General features: G+C 36.1%; 1 protein-coding gene across 2 annotated transcripts; it reads right to left on the bottom strand.

Annotated features, from left to right (window-relative positions):
- Positions 1-601: 601 nt before the first annotated feature.
- Positions 602-21,676, bottom strand: IFI44 (interferon induced protein 44). 2 transcript variants are annotated; one of them, XM_042997659.1, is made up of 9 exons: positions 20,564-21,676; positions 19,856-20,319; positions 15,165-15,201; positions 14,263-14,458; positions 13,465-13,614; positions 8,371-8,542; positions 7,213-7,313; positions 4,784-4,985; positions 602-1,113 (listed from the first exon to the last, which is right to left on the bottom strand). In XM_042997659.1, exons 2-8 carry the CDS (start codon positions 20,307-20,309, stop codon positions 4,794-4,796), a joined length of 1,302 nt encoding a protein of 433 aa, XP_042853593.1. In that variant the 5' UTR covers positions 20,310-20,319; positions 20,564-21,676; the 3' UTR covers positions 602-1,113; positions 4,784-4,793. The 2 variants fall into 2 exon arrangements, with proteins under 2 accessions (XP_042853593.1, XP_007079263.1); XM_007079201.3 differs by lacking the exon at positions 602-1,113 and adding an exon at positions 3,311-3,713.
- Positions 21,677-21,758: the final 82 nt, after the last annotated feature.

The raw sequence follows: 21,758 nt of genomic DNA, 5'->3' as shown, positions 1-21,758 counted from the left end.
AGAACCACTAGGTGAGCCCCTGATTCTTCACAACCCCATACCCTTGAAAGGTAATCACCATTTTCATTTTTATAGTCATCATTTCCTCTCTTATTTAGAAATTTTGTGAAATTTATATAAATTTATTCACAATGTAAACATTAATTCATGTCTTTATTCTTTTGGTCAATACTGTATTTGCAATGTTTATACTGATACGTATAGTAACTGTTCTTTAATTTTCTTTCCTACATGAAATGAAATACTCTATGTAGTATACATCAATTTATTATCTTCCCTACTGTTGATGAGCAGTACTGTTGATGGGTTGTTTCTGATTTGGGATGATAATGAATAATGCTACAATAAAAATTCTTATACATGTATTTAAATGCACATATAAAGAGTATCCCTAAGATACTCATCAGGTCTGCCTGCATATCTTCACCTTTACTGGAAACAATCCAAAAGTTTGTTAACAAGTGAACAGATAAAGAAATGTAGTATATTCACACAATGAAACACTACTCAGCAATAAAAAGAAAGAACTACTGATACATGCAACAATATGGATGAATCTCAAAACGTGCTGAATAAAAGAAGCCAGACACAAAGGAACATATTCTATAAAATTTCATTTACATAAATTCTAAAAAATGAAAACTAACTTCCAGTGACAGAGTGCAGACCAGTGGTTGTCTGAGGACCAGAACAAGAGGTGGAATAAAGGGAATGGATTACAAGGGCACTTGTAGTTTAGGGGGGTAGGGAGTGATAGAAAGATTTCTTATCATGATTGTCAAGATTATTTTACAGATGTATTCATATGTCAAAACTCACCCAATTTTACACCTTTACTATATGCATTTTATATGGCAATTAAATCTCAGTAAAAGTAAAAAAGAATCAGATTACTTTAGTTTCAATATTTTTTATTACTAATGATATAGAACATTTATCTTCTGTACTGGATATTATAATTTCCTTCTTCTTTAGAGTTCCTTTTCAAGTCTTTTGTTCATTTTCTTTTATATTTCAGTTTTCTTCGAGATCTGTAGAATTTCTTTATACATCTTTTCATTAGTTCTTTGCTAGCTGTATGTTCTTCCACACCTTGCTGTGTCTTTTCACTACCTTAATGGGATTTATTGAATATAAAAGTTACTGATTTCAATGTAGCTGAATTTTCACCTCTTTTGAGGTTAAGCTTTTTGTATCTTGTTTAAGAAATATGACTTAAGAAATATTTCCTCACTCCCAAGGAATAAAAGTACTCTTCTATTTTATCTTCTAAAAGCTTTTTAGCATTTAGAAACTTAGTCCACCTAAAGTAGACTTTTGGTTATGATGTGAGGAATTCAGAGCTTTTTTCCCCATATGGATGACCAATTGACCTTGACCATTTATGAATTGTTTGTTTTTCTATTCATCTGCGATGCTACCCCATCATAGAACGAATGTCCAGACATGCTTGAGTCTGATTCTGGACTCTCTGTTCTGTTCCATTAATTTATCAATGCATCAAAGTCAACTTACATTTTCTTGATATATCTCTTTATACCTGTTTTCCCACTTTGTTCTTCTTAAAGAAAGTCTTGGATATGTTTGACCCTTAACACTACTTTGTTAATTTTAGGATAATGTCAACTTCTTCATGATGCTACTTCTCATTTTCAAGCTATATTTACAAATTGAAACATGGTATGTTCACATTATGAAATCTTTATTATAATACAAAATCAGAAACACCCAAAATCATATGGTTTGTTTCCATATAGCTATAAATCAGAAAAAGCTTAATGCAACCTATATAGAATATATTGTTGATCTATAAGGAAATTATTAGAGCCACCCATTAACATTAGAATAATAGAATCAATGAGAATAAATGATCTTTACCTATGTAAATAATATGAATCAAACAAATACACTATCTCATGAAAGAAGTCAGACCCAAAAGAGTAAATAGTACATGATATTATGTAAGGGATAAAAAAGCACAAGGCTAATCTACACAATTAGAAGTCAGAATAGTGGATATCTGGGGCATAAAGGGGACTTGTAGGATGTTCTGTTTCTTATCTGAGTTCTAGTTTCATTGGTTTGTTAAGTATCAAAATGTACTGAGCCATACAATTGTGAACTGTGTGCTTTTTATGTGTATATATTACTTTAATAAAAGGATTTTTAAAGTAATTATTAATGATTTTAGACTTATTAATAAGACATTCTTTATAATATAAATGAGAAACTAGATGTAAGACTTCCCTAAATATAAGATACATATTGTGGTACCTCTCCAGCTCAGTTAATCCAACAGTGGTCATGTCTATAATAAGCTCCCTTCTTCTTTTTTTTAAAAAAATTTTTTTAATGTTTTATTTATTTTTGAGACAGAGAGAGACAGAGCATGAGTAGGAGAGGGGCAGACAGAGAGTGAGACACAGAATCTGAAGCAGGCTCCAGGCTCTGAGCTGTCAGCACAGAGCCAGACACGGGGCTCAAACTCACGAACCGCGAGATCATGACTTGAGCCAAAGTCGAACCCTCAACCAACTGAGCCACCCAGGCGCTCCATACTCCCTTCTTCTAGTAATATATCACTCTTCCTGGGCAATTATGACTTAATTCTCTTCTGGAAAAGAGAAGTGATTGTTCCCAGAGGTCAAATATACGATTTGAGCTAAATCAATTGCAGTCCTTTTTTGGAGTATTTCACAATGACACGGGAAAAGAAAATCCTCTTCCTTTTCGGGTCATGAGGCTAAGTGAATGCCAATTTGAAACCTGGATTCAGGTGGTTTAAGATTTATCAAGAATGCTAACCTGAAAGAATGACAGCAATAAGCACAAAGAATGAAGCAGAGGGTGTATATCTGTGTGTGTGTGCATACACATGTGTGTGCACTTGTGTGTGTGAGAGAGAGTGAAAGAGAGAGAGAGAATACCTTTTGAATCCCTAGACTCAACCATTTCTGAGGCAGTTTGGTTCAACCCCAGCCTTTTCTATGGTTTGATTATTTTTTATTCATGTAATTCAGGTTGAGTTTTGTCACTTGTAGCTAAAATAGTTGTAATTGACAGCGTAATCAAATATAGTCCTTGTTAGTCTTAATCCTCCAGAACTCTTACTAATATTAATAGTCACATCCTGGAAGACAGCTTCAGATATTAAACAAACAAACAAACAACCAAACAAATATCTGTAGGGGAAAGAATACATTAACTGGAGACCCAAAGAGAAGCTCAAATACTTTAGTATATGTGCTTCTGAAGGAAGCACTCAAATACTTTAGAAATAAAATAAGAAGGCAAAATAAGACGATGTGGGTGAGGATGAGAACATGCTGACAAGTTATATTAAAATAAACTTTTCCAAAGTCACACACACGCACACTGAAGTTAAACTCAAGTTTTACAAGAAGAAACTTCCATTTTCCACAGATACAGAAAATAAATCCAAAAGAAATCACAATCTTTTTTTTTTTTTTACAATTAATGGCTTTAAATCTTGCTGCTCCTAGTTATTGGCAGGTATTACGATTTTGTAGGGCATCTTCATCCCAGACATAAATAAAACATGCCCCTTCTGTTTCATCTATTTCTCTTTTTCCTGTATTTTCTTATTTCTCAATTTTCACTCTTCAATGATGAGATAAAAATTACTAGTATGTGAAGGGTTCACGTATTTGTTTCCTCCTTTTACATACTTGATATTTCCTTTTCTCCAATCTCTGATAAAAGAGAAACAAAATATTCTTAATGGTTTATTTAAGGAAAAGCAACCAGAAGGAAAAGGAATATTCCAATCTCCCCTTTGGGAGTGCATGTGCCCATCAAGAAGAGAAGAAAAGGAGAAAACAAGATGGCGGAGTTAGTAGTAGCATGAGAATGTCTTAGTAGTTTGTAAGTGAGAGAGAATAAAGAGGATATTATATTCTAATTTGATTTCTCACAAACTAAAATAAGATTTGAGTATACGTTGAAACTTCTTTCTGTCTGATCTTTGATTGAAACAGTGCAGCATATTGTTGATAGAGGTTGAAAGAGACTGCATGTAATGCTAAAATCTGAGGTCATAAATCTGAAAGGCACATACATCTGCCATGGGCATTAAGACCATCCTGACTACATGGCATTAAGAGAAACTCTGAGGAGGGAGACATGTCAAAAAAAGTCAAGTCGAAAAAGGCAGAAAGGTAGGTACCAAGAAAGAGGAATGTAATCAAGGGACGCCTGGGTGGCTCAGTTGCTTAAGCGTCTGACTTTGGCTCAAGTCATGATCTCACGGTTCATGAGTTTGTGAGTTTGAGCCCCGCATCAGTCTCATTGCTGTCAGTGCAGAGCCTGCTTCAGATCCTCTGCCCCCCTCACTCTCTGCCCCTCCCCTACTCATGCTCTCTCAAAAATAAATAAACATTAAAAAATTTAAAAAGTAAAAGAGGCATATAACCAAAGATCACATCTGATCAGAAACAAGTTGATCCAATCCATATCAGGGTCCCAAGCAAAAAACGCATTTCAAGAGAAGAGGGCAAGGATACAGCTTGGGATGTTCAAACAGTACAAATGACAGAAATGCATCATTTCAAAGATTCTATCTTAAGACAGGAGAAAGAGAAGTAGTACAAATCTGTGGGATATACCCTAAGGGTGGGAAATCAGGAAAAGTGAGGGGAAAGAAAAACACATCTGGCCAGTGAGTTAAAGAGTAGGACTATTCACAGGACAGTGATCCATAGAGACACAATGAACTGCCAGGTACCCAATAGATCCAAGCAGGGAGTAGCCATACAGCTGATACCTTCAAGTATTTACACCACTAAATCCTTGTTTCCTCGAGCGGTCAAATCTTCTAAGAAGTCATCTGAAATCCACAGCATATGTCTCAGTGCAGAGAGGATCAAAACATCTTTTATAGGGTCCAACTCCCACTCTGAGGTATAATTACTAACCACCAAGATATCAGAAAGAGCAAATCCAAGTTTTTTGTGGACTGCCTCTAACTGCAATACAGAAACAGTGACAAATACTATTTTAGGTCAATACACATTGTGAAAGCAATAACAAAAAGCAGGAGCTTGGCAATAGTGTTCCTGTTAGAGAAAATGAAGATAGAGATCTGGTCCCAAAAAGTACTTTCTTAAAGAACTTCACAAGGAGTCTTCAAAATCACTGCTAATTTTCATCAAGAATACACATAGTAGATTCCATATGAATTAGAAATTGAAAGGAACTAATAATTCTGTATAAAGTACTTGGAAATTGAAGCATTTTTAATGCCCTTATGCTGGAGTCTATAATTTCCCTGTTTCCTATTAAAAGTTATTCTCAGGATTAATCTAGTTTTCCTAGACCAGTTTAATATTGATGTTCAATTTGTGCTTAAACTAATTTATCTATGGAATGATATTGCCCGGATTCAAAATAGGGTTCTGTTATTTCTTAGCACTGTCAAAAACACTGGCAAATATTTTACTCTCTGTGCTTTTGTTTTCTCATCTATAAAATGTGGTAATGACAGTACCCATCTCACAGGGTTGTTATAAGTATTGAATAAGAAAATTTATCACATATTTAGTACTCAACAAATATTAGCTATCATTATATCCTCCCAACTGGTATTCCCAAGTCCAGGTTCCTTTTGACTCTGATTTATTCTGCATGTGGGTGGCAAATTAAATTTTATGAAGCTTTACTTTGGTTACACCACTACTCTTCATAGTAGCATCATCTACAATAGCCAAATTATGGAAAGAGCCAAGTGTTCATCAAATGATATATGGATAAAGAAGATATGTATATATATATGTATATATACAAGATATGTGTGTATATATATGTATATATATATTATATGGATATAGTATATCTTATATATATGTATATATATGTATATATATATAAAATATGATATATATTATGGATATACATATGGATATATATATTATAGATCCATATATATGGATATATGGATCTATAATATATATGAATATATCATCAAACTAGATATATGGATAGAGAAGATATAATATATATATATATATATATATATATATATATGGAACTATTACTCAGCCATCAAAAAGAATGAAATCTTGCCATTTGCAATGACATGGATGGAACTAGAATGTATTATGCTAAGCAAAATAAGTCAGTCAGAGAAAGACAAACACCATATGATTTCATGTATATGTGGGATTTAAGAAACAAAACAAATGAACAAAGAGAAACACACACACACAGAGGTAGAGAGAGAGAGAAAGAGAGAGATAAACCAAGAAACAGATTCTAATTTATAAAGAACAAACTGATGGTTACCAGAGGGGAGGCCTGTGGGGAGATGGGTTAAATAGGTGATGGGGATTAAGAAGGGCACTTGTTAGGGTGAGCACCAAGTGATGTATAGGAAGTCTTGAATTGCTATACTGTACACCTGAAACTAATATTACACTGTATGTGAACTAACTGGAATTTAAATTAAAAGTTTTTTTTAAAAAGAAGAGAAAAAATTGGTATGATTCCCCATAATGCACATCATTAAGTAAAGTCACCTCATGCAAATATAACTTTCATACTCTATCTCCCCCTACAAGGATTCAGCCCTCCACTAAACTGAATGACGCCATGCTCCCCCTAGACACTGCTGTATTGACTTATGCTATCCTCATGGCCTGAATGTTTTCCCCTTTTAGTCTCTTCACCTCCTGAAATCCTCTTTCTCTTTGAAAGCTATTTCTCAGTGACACTCCAGTAATGAAATCTTTCCCATACACTTTAACACAATATTTTCCTCCTTTAATCTTTCAATTTTATTTTGAGTCACTTCATGACATTGTCATAATCATACTCTGTCATCTTTTTCTCCTCTGACTCCCCCATCCCCTCACCTCCACTGATAAAACTGTAAGCTTTTGAGTGCAAGGAAATTGTTTTAATTATCTGTGTCTGGTTAGAGACTAGCACACTGACTCGATTATGAAAGGTAATCAATAAATATTTGTTGAATTGAACCTAACTGAATTAAATTATAATAAATGGAATAATCTGTGTCCATGTAAGGATGAATATATATTTAATTTTTAAATCTTGGGATATGATTTTGAATTATCCAAGTAATTGTTTTCATTCTTAAGTTCAGTAGGTGTCCATTTTTATTTTTACACACAGTAATATCATGCGATTATAGTGACATATCCTAGAAAGTGTGTCTACAAAGAAGGACATCATTACCTTGTGCTTCACAGGAATACATCTGTATATGTCTGTAAAGTCACCTTTTGTAATCAGCTGCATGCTATCCACATGAGTGAGCAAAACCACATGTGGCATACCTAGGTCAAACAGATACGTGTCATTTTGATCATTATAGACAGCATCAGTACTTTTCAGTTAATCAGTTATCAATTACGCAATAGGCTACCAATGAAGCAATTCCAGATATTTGGGAAGGGCCATCACCCTTCAAAAATACCCCCCTCTAACTACTCATTAGTACTCAGAATTCCTCTGACATAGGAAATTCCCTTCAAGGCTTTCCGTGGTATGAGACTTCAAATGAAACCACCTCTTGGACGAGATAACTAAAATTGATGCTACAGTGTTGGTGATAGGTTTCATTTCCTCTCCAAACAGTTGTTTTCATGGAGACTAGAGAAAAGACACCTAATAAACAAGATGGGGGAGAAAAGGCCTCAAGAAGGCAACAGATGTGTCAAAGCATCACAAATAAGTTGGTCTTCTGTTACAATGTTAGCAAGCATCGCCCTGCACACCACCCTTACAAGGCTTTAAATTTCAGAGAGCAAGTAAATCACTCCATGCTTCTAATTTAATCAAAGTTAGAAGTGTGGTAGACTTGCTCTTTCCCAGACAGAATGGATAAGGCCAAGAAAAAACAGAATGGGACACCATAATTCTCTAATCCTATTTACCTTCTCCTAAGACTTTTAACTATCCCTTCCCTACCGAACATCTTACTTCCCTGATGCTTTTTCTTACTGAAATACTGTTTTCCATTTCTAATCACTTAAGGCTCAAGGGAAAATCTAGAACTTTTTGTAAATAAATTCGTGCTAGGATACAGTGGTAGCAGGTAATGAGAACTGTGCCAAACTCTTCATATATGTTGATTTGTTTAATCCTTATAATAAATCCCTGAGTTAGGTGCTATTATCATATTAATTTTATAGATTAGAAGTTAAGACATAGAGAGTTTAACTCACTTGCACAAAGTTATAACACTATCAAGTGCTGGATTTGATTGAACTACACTGATGGGCCAGGGAAGATTCACATATGCAATTTCTTAAGTTTTTCATCCTGTTCTGAAACCGTTCTACAATATAGTCTAATACATTACCCTTAGTAGTAAAGTGGAATGAGACTCACCACACTTTATCAATTGCCTTCGAATTGCTTTGATCTTTGCTATCATCTCATGAGAGATGTATTTAACAGAGTTGACATCAAGCACAAATGCCGCACAATGAATTCTGTCCTTCAGCAACGGGTAGTGAATATAGTTACAATGACTTGGTGTGATTGGTTTCATGGAGTTAAACTATAAGATAAACAAAATGCAACACATTAATTCTATGGATATTTATGAGCACATACGATGTATCAGGCACTGTGCAAGTCTCTAATATTATGAGAGTAACAATCTGGCAGAGAAGACAGTCTATGCAAGTAGCTATCAACCCTTTCATGCAGTCAGGTAAAGTTTCTGTGACAGAGGGACACATAATCTGGGAGCTACAAAGTACATGGAGTTTGATAAAGGGAATAAAGGTATGGCAGACGGTGTTCTAGATAGAAGCAATGTGGGCAAAGGCGGAGGTGAGAGCATACAGAAAGAAATCCGGTATCATCACACAGAAACCAGGGATGAAAAGTAGTTCAAAATGGGATGCATTTACTCTTGAACTAGCAATCCCTCTGCTGGGAATCTGTCCCACATGTATACTGGCAAAATACAAAATGGTGTATGTACAAGCCTATTAATTTCAGTACTATTTGTAGTGGCAAAATTCTAATATATCAATAGCAGAGAGTATTTCATGACTTCTCTAAAAAGAGGGGAACCACAAATCTGTAAGTATTTCTTATATAGTAAAAAAATGAAAGTAAATGAAAAATTTTTATATGGTTGCTTATAAGAAAAGGGGAGAAATGTATTTGAAGGGGCAGAGAAAGAAAATGAATTCTTTGAATATACATTATTTTGTAAAGTTGAGTTTAAAACTATATTTCAGTACACCAAAATAAATTGTATGTGGTTTGGGCAAATTTTAGTTGACCACTAAGTGTGGGTTCCATACTTTTGATCAGAATTTTGGTGTACTTTCTATGATGGCTTGGAGAATGTATATAGCAGCAGTCACAAACTCATGTGTTTATAGAGGTCTGGTAGGTAATAAAAATGAATGGAGATGTCTAGTGTAAGATAAATATATTCAAAGAGGAAAAAGAGAGCTATATAAATTATAAACATAAATATAAAACATAATTAAATTTAAAAACCTATCCCTAAATTAAAATCAACCAAATGAACTTTTACCTCCATTTGGGGGTCCTCACTACACAAAGAGAGACCATTTCTGATTGTATGTTTTTTCTGATTGACTTTAAAGCACAGTAATTTGTATACTCCTACTACTTGATACACCCTAAATGTAAAATACAATAATACTTTTAAATAAATAAAAAATTAAATAAATAAATAATCTGGTTCAAATTTTAAACTCTTTCTGATTTTGATTATGATTATGTTATATTTATACTAAAATATTATACTAAAATATTATACTAAAAGTGGTTATGATTAAACTGTTTATGGTACTGTTAGAATTTGTTTTTTTGTTTGTTTGTTTCAGAGAGAGAGAGAGCATGAGAAGAGGAGGGGCAGAGAGAAAGGGAGAGAGAGAGAATCCCAAATAGGCTCTGAAGTGCCAGCACAGAGTCTGACATGGGGCTCGATCTTACAAACCGTGAGATCATAACCTGAGCTGAAATCAAGAGTTGGACACTTAACCGACAGGTACCCCGGCACCCCGGTACTATTAGAGTTTTATTCTGAGATCACAGTGAATATTTTGTGAGAGAAAGCAAATGAGTTGTGACATGACATTCTGTCATCTCTGGAGTCCTTTAGAATAGAGACCCTGAGAGAAAGCAGATAGAGAAGCAAGACAGAAAAAGATTAAGTAAAAACTACCTAGTACTGAATTTGAAAGAGAAGTTTCTATATGAATTTATAATGCACCTTATCATAAAAAGATCTATTACTTACCTCTGTCCCCCAAAAATGGCAAGAATCAATGACCAACCATGTAGCAATAACAATTCTAATAAGCCAAACCAAGACATCTTAGAGAAATAATTGACTCAAAATCAGGCACTAGAAATATATAATATGTGGCTTGGACATCTCTCATACCAGAAATCAAGGAATATAGTAGGTTTTTAGGTTCATGTCAAAAGGACTAACGATATAACTTGTAGAGGCTCCCACTGGTCAGATATGTTAAATGTAATATAAGTATGGAGAAAATGGCACAGGATTGAAACACATTAAATATGTTCAATTCAGGGGTTCATAATGATAATAAAATAATCACTGGTCATTATTGGCAGATACAAAGAAACCACCTTATGGTTTCAGAAGCTTGTAGTAAAGAAAAAAAATCCTGCCTCTCCCATGTTAACTGTGCCACCAGGTAATCAAACAGTAGATGAGGAGACATTTATCTCCTCATCGAATAAATATAAAATAAAAAAAGAATGATGAAGATAGAATATCACATGTTCACACCCTAATAAACACATGAATCTAGGCCTTGAACGTTAATGAATATCGGCATTATTAGAAAAGCAAAAAGAATCAAATAGAACAAAATGTGTGTCTCTTCACGGAAGAGCACAGCACCTCTACAAAGTGGAAGCTGAATCTGAACATGCTTCTAGACTCAATTACCAATTTTCAGGGTGCATAGAAAACAAAAGACCACAGGAAACTGCATCAAGGGATGCAAACAGCAAAGTTGAGACCATGGAGAAGTCTACAGAACAATGGGATTTCTAAGAAAAACAAACAAACAAAAAAACACATTACAAGGAAAAACACCAAAAGAGATAGAGGCAGAATGTACAGGTTAAGAGTCTGAATAAATATATTTCAATCATTCGCAAATAAGCTGTTTTTAAAATGCATGGCACCTGGGTTGTTCAGTTCGTTAAGCGTCTGACTGTTGATTTCAACTCAGGTCATGACCTCATGGTTTCACGAGTTCGAGCCCTGTGTCAGGCTCTGAGCTGATAGTGGAGAGCCTGCTTGGGCTTCTCTCTCTCTTTGTCTCTCTCTCTCTTTCTCCCCCCCTCACTCTCTACCCCTCCTCTGTTCACACTGTCTCTGACTCTCTCAAAATAAATAAACTTAAACAAATTTTTTAAAAGCATGATACTTATACAACAATTAGGAACTTGGACATTGGGTAATAGTTGATAAATTAAAAAACAATGATTAATTTTAGATATGAGAAGGGTATACAGCTATCTATAACAAAAGGTATATATCCTTACATAGATAAATGCATATGCATTTATGGATTAAATGTTATGACATGTTAAATTTGATTCCAAATACTGTAGGAGAAGAGAAAGTGAATAGACAGAGATGATAGGCTATGAGTCAAAGATTGTTGAAGCTGAGTAAATGAGAAGTCATTAAATCGTTTTGTCTCCTTTTGCATAGATTTAACATTCTCTACAATAAAGTTGTTTTTTAAAAAAAAAAGAATATTTTTTTTAAAAAGCTTTACCTCTACAAGATAATGCTATATTAAAGAATGAAAAGCCCTTGCATGAATAGAACAATAAAACATGCCGTGTTTCTGGATAAGAACACCGGATACGTAAAGATGTAAAACAACTTTGGGTATAAAATTTTAATGTAATTTTAATCAAAGCACCAACAAATCAAACACAAACAATCAAAAAAAAAAAAAACACAAACAGGCTCACTTGGAAAAGTATATCGTGAAAATAGTCAAGAAAAAACACAAGAAATAATGAATATGACTTGTCCAGTGAGACATTAAGACATTATTGATTGCTATGGTAATTAAAACAATTAAGTGATATGGTAACAAAATGAATATCATAAAAGAATTGATAAATGCATCAATAGAACAAGCTAGAGAATATAAAAACCAATCCCTATATTTAGTAGGGAAAAGATGCAAAGACATTCAACAAAAGATGTTGACCCAATTGACTAATCATTTGGAACAAGGTGAATTAATGATTAATTCAAAATTTAAATGTTTATCAAAAGGACTAGAAAGTTATGGGGCACATGGGTGGCTCAGTCAGTTAAGCATCCAACTTCAGCTCAGGTCATGATCTCACGGTTCATGAGTTCAAGCCCCATGTCGGGCTCTGTGATGATAGCTCAGAGCCTGGAGCCTGCTTCAGATTCTGTGTCTCCCTCTCTCTCTCTGCCCCTTCCCCACTTGCACTCTGTCTCTCTCTCTCTCTCTTTCAAAAATAAATAAACATTAAAAATAAGTAAATAAAATAAAAGGACTAGAAAGTTAAAACAAAAATTGATAGACTAAAGTGGCTTTCACTTTAATCTCCTCCTCTTTCTTGCCTGGAACACTGACAAGGCTCAGTAGAACATCTGGAGAGCATAATGATGAAAGCCCCAAGTCTTAGCTTGGACTGCTATAATAAATTACCTTGTGGGGTAGCTTAAACAACAAAAATTACTTCTCACAATTCTGGGGGCTAGGAATTCTAAGATCAAGGTGCTGACAGATTTAGCATCTGATGAGAGCTTCCTTCCTGATTTGTAGACAGCCACCTTCATACTGTGTCCTCATATGGCAGAGAGAAAGTTCATCTTTCTTAGGTCTCTTCTTATAAGGATACCAATCCCATTCATGAGGGCTCTACTCTCATGACCTAATCACCTCTCAAAGGCCCCACCTCCTAACACCATCACACTGGGGATTAGGGCTTTAGCCTGTGAATTTTAGGGGGACACAAATACTTAATCCATAGCACCCCATGCTGAGGGTCTCAGAACAGAAAGTTAGAAAGACCCTTGAATTTAATAACCTCAGAGAGCTTCCACACTGACACAAAGCCACCTACCTTCAGACTTCCTATTACATAAGAAAAATGACCAATGTTAGTAAATTGATGTTAGTTGGATTTGTGTTTCATATAGCCCAAGGCAGCTGAATGTGTAACAGCATTCAGAGTTGTTATAACAGCTACGATAGAAGAGTTGTTTGCATGTTTTAATTCTTTGTAAAATAAAATATCAAGAAGAAGCAAACGAACTTGAATGAGTACACTTGAAGAAAATAAAAGATGATGCATCAAATTAGATCGGCATTTGCTGCTGTCCAGAGTGAGCAAAAATAAACGTTTTAAATATCAATTATAATATTTCAGTGATTGGCCCAATCATACCTGGTATCTGTCAGAAATGTGGCCTTTCAAGATGTAGGCTATGTCATCCACACACAGCCCTTTTCCTCTCTCATGCAGGCCCATTGTGTCACACAGAACAAAAGGCAGGAAGTTGCCATCCACCGTATCCTTAATGGAATATGTCCTGTACTACAGATGAGAAAAAGGAACTTTAAGAGTACACTTTTTAGGGGCGCCTGGGTGGCGCAGTCGGTTAAGCGTCCGACTTCAGCCAGGTCACGATCTCGCGGTCCGTGAGTTTGAGCCCCGCGTCAGGCTCTGGGCTGATGGCTCGGAGCCTGGAGCCTGTTTCCGATTCTGTGTCTCCCTCTCTCTCTGCCCCTCCCCCGTTCATGCTCTGTCTCTCTCTGTCCCAAAAATAAATTAAAAAAAAAAAAAAAAAAAAAAAAACGTTGAAAAAAAAAAAATTAAAGAAGAGTACACTTTTTAAAAAATTCCAAACAGAGGGGCACCTGGGTGTCTCAGTCGGTTAAGTATCTGACTTCGGCTCAGGTCATGATCTCACGGCTCGTGAGTTCAAGCTCTGCACTGGGCTCTGTGCAGGCAGCTCAGAGCCTGGTGCCTGCTTCGGATTCTGTGTCTCCCTCTCTCTCTGCTTCTCCTTTGCTCGTGCTCTGTCTCTATCTCTCAAAAATAAATAAACACTAAAAAATAATAAGATTTTAAAAATTACAAACAGAGATAAAGTCTACACGTAATGAAGTTGATCACAAAAGACTTCGAACCCAATTAACTGGACCAAAGAAGCAAAGGCTGAGTGGCCCTGAATGGACATACCGTGTCAGATACCCCAGTCGCTTCAGAGCCCACCAGAGCCTGGTGTGTGACATGGCCTCGGAAAACAGACTTCACTGAGTTGAAAAAGCTAGACTTCCCAGCTCTAGTCGGACCCAGCAGCAGAATTCGCACTTGGGGAACGAGGTTTTTATGTGGTTTGTAAGTGTTCACGGCTGACAATAAGCTCTCGTGGAGCCTGTACAGACAAGACAATGTTAACAATTGAATGAGGGTAGGTCACAAGAACTTACCATAAATTTTTCTAGAATTTGTTTTCTTTTCTTATGTATTATCATTTATTTTCTATTAGCAACTTGTTTTCCTATTAAAAGGGCATGAAACTATTCTACCTCACATCCTACTGAAAAAGAAGAAAAATAACACTTGTAACTAAAGTCAATCAGACATACAACCTTTCAGATTTAAGCAACCAGACCAAACAAAACTAGTGCTAAATATGAGCTATGTTGAACATGAAAATAACTTACCGGTAATAAACTTTGAAAAACACAGCATAATATGTGACTTTTGGAGTTTATGGAAGTAATAATTTCTGGCATGTTCTTAAAGCTCTATAAGTATTCTCCAACTACCGACCACCACTTCCAAAGCGATTCCCTAAAGTAGTGGAAACGGTAACTGCAAAAATTCTAAGCAAAAGTGTAGACTTGCAGTCAAATAATTAGTTTCCTCCACTTATGTAAAAGCATTAGGAATGTTCCCCCTCCTCGGTGTTCTTTCTGTTTTAACATTAGTATTATCAAATAGTTTTATGATTATAAATATAGTTACAGCTTATTCTTCACAATCCACAAGTTATGTTATAATTTGTGCTACCGATTTATTGACAGAACTTAGAGTAAGTCTAAGATCATTAGCAGAATAACAGAACATTGACTTACTCATTAATTCCTTCCAGAGTCCTTCTGTCCAACAAATCTAGGGAAATAATCAAAGAAAAATGAAAATTACAAGTTGTTGAATGACTGGCTGACTGAATGAATGTCAATGCATTCACTAGGGAAAAATACAAAAATAGCTTTTCCATGATAACAGTGCAGTATAATGAAAGCAAGTGGAAAAAATTATGGCAAATCTCCTAAACATGTCATTTGCAGAATCTAGAGCTAGAGGCAAGGTGGGAACTGTAAGACTAGATTGTCTACAAATCTTTTCTTACTCAGTTACCCAGCAGTAGTATGTGGCTTGCTCCATCACTGGAAATGAGAACTGGGACACTTTCTGAATCAGAGAAGCAAAGCGAAGAGACATGGACAGGCCAGGGAAAGAGTGGGAATACTTTAAGATAGTTCTTCTCCATAATGCAATAGGTCTGAAAGGGAAAATATACAGAGGCACACACACAAAAAAACCCACAGACACCAGATTTTCTCCAAAACCTAGTATCTGCAACTGGGGCTCCTGGAACTTCCAGTCCAATTGATTTTCTTCTTAGCTCTGAAGAGAATGTAGAACTCATCCCTACCCAATCAGAGCACAGTGAGTGGTTCAGGAGTCAGCTGAGGATTTTATTTGAACCAATGAGACTAGGTGAAGAAGTATTTATTTCCTGTGAAGAAACATTCTGTGGTGGTGGGTTTAAAATGAGGGGCACCTGGGTGGTTCAGTAGGTTCAGCGTCCAACTTAGGCTGAGGTGATGATCTCACAGTTTGTGAGTTCGAGCTCCTGCACTGTGCTGACAGCTCAGAGCCTGGAGCCTTCTTCGGATTCTGTGTCTCCCTCTCTCTCTGTCCCACCCCACTCAGTCTCTGTCTCTGTCTCTGTCTCTCTCAAAAATAAATACACATTTTTTTAATTTAGATTAAAAAAACTGAAAGGAACAGGAGGAGTGATGCTGGCAATTCTACACTACCAAAGAGGAATACTATGTGAAACATTCATAAATATGGTTATATATAGGGATTCTGGGGGGCTCAGTCAGTTAAGCATCTGAATCTTGTTCTCAGCTCAGGTCATGATCCCAAGGTAGTGGGATCAGGCCCTGCACTGGGCTCTGCACTGGGCATGGAGCCTGCTTGAGATTCTCTCTCTCTCTCTCTCTCTCTCTCTCTCTCTCTATCCACCCCCCCATGCATTCTCACTCTCTTTATAAAATAAATAAATAAGGCTATATGTATGGAAAGAAAACCTCTTTAAATTACCAAAGTAAAAATAGTGAAGACTACCTACAATTACTATGATATAATAAAACTAGAAAAGAATAAGTGTAAGCAAAGAGAAAACCAACCTCTTGGGATTTTACAAATCACTCTCTTAACATTAACAAGAAATTAAAAATCAAAATTGTAAATATATTGACAATAACAAAAATATAAACACTTTATATCAATCTTGTGCTAAAAATACATTTCATTAACAGCAAGAAAGAAGGAAAGTTTTGAAAATAAAAAAGAGAAACAGAAAAGAATAAAGAAATATAAGAAGGGAATTAGAAATATAAGAAGGAATTAACAAAAACACAAGACAAATTTTGTAAATTAAGAAAAGGGTAAATTAATATAGTAATGGATTGGTTTAAACTATAAAATAAATTACAGACTAGTCTAATCAAAGAAAGCCAAATTCACAAAATGTCATGCTACAGCTCACATACCTAAATGACTACATACTATATAACCAATAAAAAGTGTTGGGAAAAATTTAGAAGTGACAGAAACTCTCATGCACTTCTTGTGGTGGGTAAAATTGATATAACTATGTTGGAAAGCTCTGTCAGTGTCCACTGAAGCAAACATATATGTTTCCAGTGACCCTGAAGTTTTATATTTATATTCTTCAAAAATATGTGTACATGTGAACCAAAAAACCATGTACAAGACTGTTTATAGCAGCATTATTTGTAATAGCCCCAAACTAGAAAACTCAAAATGTCCACCAGCAGTAATTTTATTAAGAAAAAGTATGATGGAATCATTACAATGAAATCCTATATGAAAATGAAAAGGAACAAATTAGTGCAACATACAATAATATGATGAATCAGTAGAGAGGTAGGAGTTAAAGCAGCTGGCCTGAGATACATTCACTCACTGTAGCAAGTAACACCCTCAAGGAAAAAAGAGAAAAATGACCCAGCCTAACTTCCTTAAAAATTTGCTAATAATCTTATCTCCTGGTATATAGACTAATGATGTTTCCTACAAGGAAAGGATGTACCTCTTGAATGCCCTTAATAAGATGTTCCTGGCTAAGGATTAATTAGAATAAATACAGATTCTATGGATTTATGAGGCACATCTTCATGGGAAATGTCATGTAGGCTGCTTGTCTTAGTCATCTCAGGCTGCCATACAAAATACCATTAACTGGGACAACAGAAATGTATTTCTCCCAGTTCTGGGAGCTGAGAAGTCTGCGATCACTGTCTGGCAAGGTAGACTTAATTCCACGGACTCTTCTCTTGCTTTGTAGTAGCCGCCATCTCACTGTGTTCTCCCATGACCTCTTCTCGTGTGTTCATGTGGAGAGAGCGAGCCCTCTGGTGTCCCCTTCTTATATGAATGCTTATCCTATTGAATTAAGGCCCTACTCTTATGACTTCATTTAACCTTATATACTTCCTTAGAGGCTTCTTCTCCAAATATAGTCACATTAGAGGTTAGGGTTTCAACATACGAATTGGTGGGGGAGTTGGGGGAGGGGGTGGGGACACATTCAATCCATAGCACTGACATACCAATGTTCCAAAACTTAACCACTCTTCAATATGTAAAGTGGCCCATAAACTTCATTTAAAAATCTTGCTGGTAGGGCGGCTGGGTGGCTCAGTCAGTTAAGTGTCCAGCTCTTGATCTCACGGTTCATGAGTTCAAGCCCTGCATTGGGCTCTGAGCTGTCAGTGTGGAGCCTGCTGGGGTTCCTCTCTCTCCCTCTCTCTCTGCCCCTCCCCTGCTCTCTCTCTCTCTCTCAAAGTAAACAAATAAACTTTAAAATAAAATCCTGCTGGTTGTTTTTAGCCAGAAAGCATATGTCTAATATGCAAAAGAAGGATCTAGGAGCCACATAGAATATTCCTGTACCCTTTCTGCCTTCTCTGAGACTTCTGATTATCTTTATCTTTGAAATTATTAGTAAAACTTTATACTGGGTGAGATACCTGATTCGTAGAGGTCTGATTTTAGAATCCATTACCTTGTTTAGTTTAGTCCCTCAAGCGTAATGTTGAATGAAAGAGGTCAGACAAAAAAGAATACATATTTTGATATGATTCCATTTATATAGAATTCAAAAACAAGAAGTAATTAGTGTCAACACAAGCCAAAGTAATAGTTATCTTTGGCTGGCAATAACCAGGAAGAATCAGCAAGGAGTCTTTTGAAATGATGGTAATAATCTATTTCTTCATCTAAGTAGTGGTTACCTTAGTGCGTCTAATTTATAAAAGTTTATTAATTGGTACATTTATCAATTGTGCATTTTTCTGTTTATGTGTTATACTTCAATAAAAAGTTTACTTAACTGATCCAGGATGCTCAATATCATGACATATCCAATTAAATTTACCAGACATCAACAAAAGAATTTTTAATGTTTGGAGCAGCCAGGAAAAAAGATCAAATCATTCAAAGAGAAACAACAAAGACAAATAAGTAAGTCTGTACCTGTGTTTTCCACAGCAATATCAATGCTGTGGAAACATTACAAAATCCCCGACAATAAAATGTGATTCAAGAATTACATACTCTGACAATAATTCAAGTATGAAGACCACAGACAATTAGTTTGGAACATGAAAATACTCAGAGAGTTATTCCCAGGTTTCTTCTTTTAAATGGATAGACATAAATAACTATTTCATGGAAGAAATGTAAATGGTTGATACACACAGACTTCCGAGTAATCAGGTATAAGCAAAAAAGAAAACGAAAAGCCCTCCTTGACCATCAAATTGACAAATATTCTAAAGTTTGATAATATCAAATAAAGGCAAGAAGACAGGGAAATAGGCATTTCTATAACACTCTTGGGAATAGTATAGACAACTGAAGCTTTTGAGAGGTGTCTGTCAAACTGCAAATGTAAATATTTCTTAAACAGCAATCCCACTTCCAGGAAGTTACTATAAAGAAGTAACTTCTTGTGTGCACAGTTATATGCATGAAGATATTATATAAAAGCACTGTTTATAACAGCAGATATTGGAAACAATGTCCTCTGGAAGAAAAATAAATTAATTAATTTTGGTCTTCTGATATAATGGATATAATGGGAAACTGCAGGATCTAGAACGAATCAAGAGAAGTTCAAGCTTTGGTTTCATTCCAAGAGCAGCCCTCTTCAAGTTTGCTCTCTCTCTCTCTCTCTCTCTCTCTTTCTCTCTCTCTCTCTCTCTCTCTCTCTTCTTCTTCTACCTTTCCTCCCCTTCCCCTACCCTTTGCCCACACAAACACCCTCCAGAAAACTCTGTATATGCTCCTTTTGACCGTGGTTGTGTCTCAGCAAACAATGTGTGGCCAGGTTTCAGTCTGGGTCACCCAGAGACAAGGACATTCTTCCTTAAAGAAATGGGTCACCTCAAATCCTCCGAACATTCAGGAGAGAACTCTATATAAGTTATCTAATTAAACCTACCTTCACATCGAAAAACTTCACATTCCTGAAAGGGAGAAGCTTGCATATGAGGTAATCGAAGTTTTTCACTTGTATCTAAGTTCAGAGTCATCACTTGTTTCCTCATATTTATGTGGAATTCTAAGTCATTCCTTCCTCTACTACCATCATGAAACAATTCAGTTGGTACATATGAGCTTATTTTGCATTCTGAAATTGTATTCTCTTCAAGAGCAAAAAGGACGATGGGAATTTTCTCCTCTTTCTTGCAACTTGTTTTCATATATGCGCCAACAACATAGTGTTCCTTATAAATCACCACCACAATCGGCCCTTGATCACAGCATCTCTTAAACAAATAATATGCAGAGAATTCATGAACACTAGCTTTATAGAGAAGGGTAAACTGTTTTCCTCCAAAATAAGTTTGCAGATTCTTTTCTTGCATCCATGTCAAACGAGTTCTCACCGCCATACTTCTCGATCTAGCAGAAAATCAAATACATTTTCCAATAAGTATTGAAAAATGGGTAACACATACTGTCACAAAGCTTGCATTTGTTCCTCTTCTCTACTCTACATTATACATTGAAAGAGTAAACCAAGGATGAACAGACAGCAAGAAAAATCATTGACTAGTTTTCCATTCTAAAGGATTTCTTTTAATTAAAAAAAGAAGACTATAATTTGCAAGTGGCTAGGAAAAGTGGAAAGCAGCAACTCATTTACCTGTTTGTAGAATCTGTACAAGGACTGAAGTGGAGCGTAGCTGCTCTGTCTGGACAGCTAAGCAGACACACGATAGGAGCAAAAAATTCTTCAGCAATGTGGAGGCTTCGGTGACTCAGAGAAAAGGAAACTGAAACTTAGTAAGGCCCAGCCCAGTCGGCAGAGTGCCAGCTTCCTTCTTCCAGGGAGCACAAGCTGATCCGCTTAAATTTGTGAAGTAAAGTCACATAAAAATATGAGAGCCAAAGAACTGAAGTCAGAGAAAAGAAAAGCTAACAGCTTGCCAGATTTTTAAGTGGACTTTTTTAAAGAAAAATTTAGTCAGTTTCTGTATGTTGAAATACACACACACATACACAAACACACACACACACATGCTGTTTAATCTGACTCCAGGACACATGCCCCAGATTCATCCACTTCTCTACAATCAACTTATTTTCATCAGGGCCCACTGCTTTCTATACCACTGGTGGTAAGACAGGTTGCAGCAAAAAAGAGTGACGATTTCTGATAAGCTGTGACAGAGGAGCAACAATCTCAAACAGAGAACACTGGGGTAGGACATAAGGATTTTGGAGACCAGCAAGTATAAGGATAATGTCACCACCATCTGAACACCTTCCTCAGTCAGATCCCACTGCTCCCCAACAGGCTCAAAACAGCAGGAGGTTCTCTCTTTGTCATTTTGCAGACTGCCTCAAGAACTCAGACTGAAGCAGGACTGTCTCACATTGCCTGGCAAACAGCTGTCAGTTCATTAAGGAAGCCAGGAATGTTAGAGTAATTGACAAGTTGCCTGTATCATCAATGGAATGGAAATAGAAAGGCCTAGCTCCTTAATAATAAAGAAACAAGATGTGGAGATGGTAGCAGAGACCATTTGGTAGTCTGTACTTGCCTCATATTCTTTTAAGAGATCCTGTAGAATTGGCAGTTTCAAACCTTCCCCACACCCCCCTACACATACAAATAATCCAATAATTTAGGTAGCCCTTGACCATAAAGTATGTCATTTGAATGAACCAGCACCTTCAAGAAATGGTTACTTCCAGCTCTCCCTTCCTTGAGCTTTTGGAAGACACCAGCCCCCCACATGAGTTCAGAGGTGTCATAGGTCCCATGCAGAGACCTGTGTTGGTGTGACCACACACTTCCTGTGGGCCCCCCAGTTCTGTTCCTCTTTCATATTTCT

The sequence above is a fragment of the Panthera tigris genome, chromosome C1, assembly GCF_018350195.1.
Source record: "Panthera tigris isolate Pti1 chromosome C1, P.tigris_Pti1_mat1.1, whole genome shotgun sequence".
Lineage (NCBI taxonomy): Eukaryota > Metazoa > Chordata > Mammalia > Carnivora > Felidae > Panthera > Panthera tigris.
The sequence above is the reverse complement of the archived record's forward strand: the minus strand, read 5'-3'. Positions and strand labels throughout refer to the sequence as shown.

What these genes read in the sequence shown, in the direction of transcription:
- IFI44 (XM_042997659.1), bottom strand. Translation starts at nt 20,309, where the DNA reads ATGGCGGTGAGAACTCGTTTGACATGGATGCAAGAAAAGAATCTGCAA. An exon ending in ACTCTGGAAGGAATTAATGA is followed by an intron (nt 14,459 to 15,164) that starts GTAAGTCAATGT and finishes TTGTCTGTACAG; the next exon opens with GCTCCACGAGAGCTTATTGT. An exon ending in AAGGCAATTGATAAAGTGTG is followed by an intron (nt 7,314 to 8,370) that starts GTGAGTCTCATT and finishes TGTTTGACCTAG; the next exon opens with GTATGCCACATGTGGTTTTG.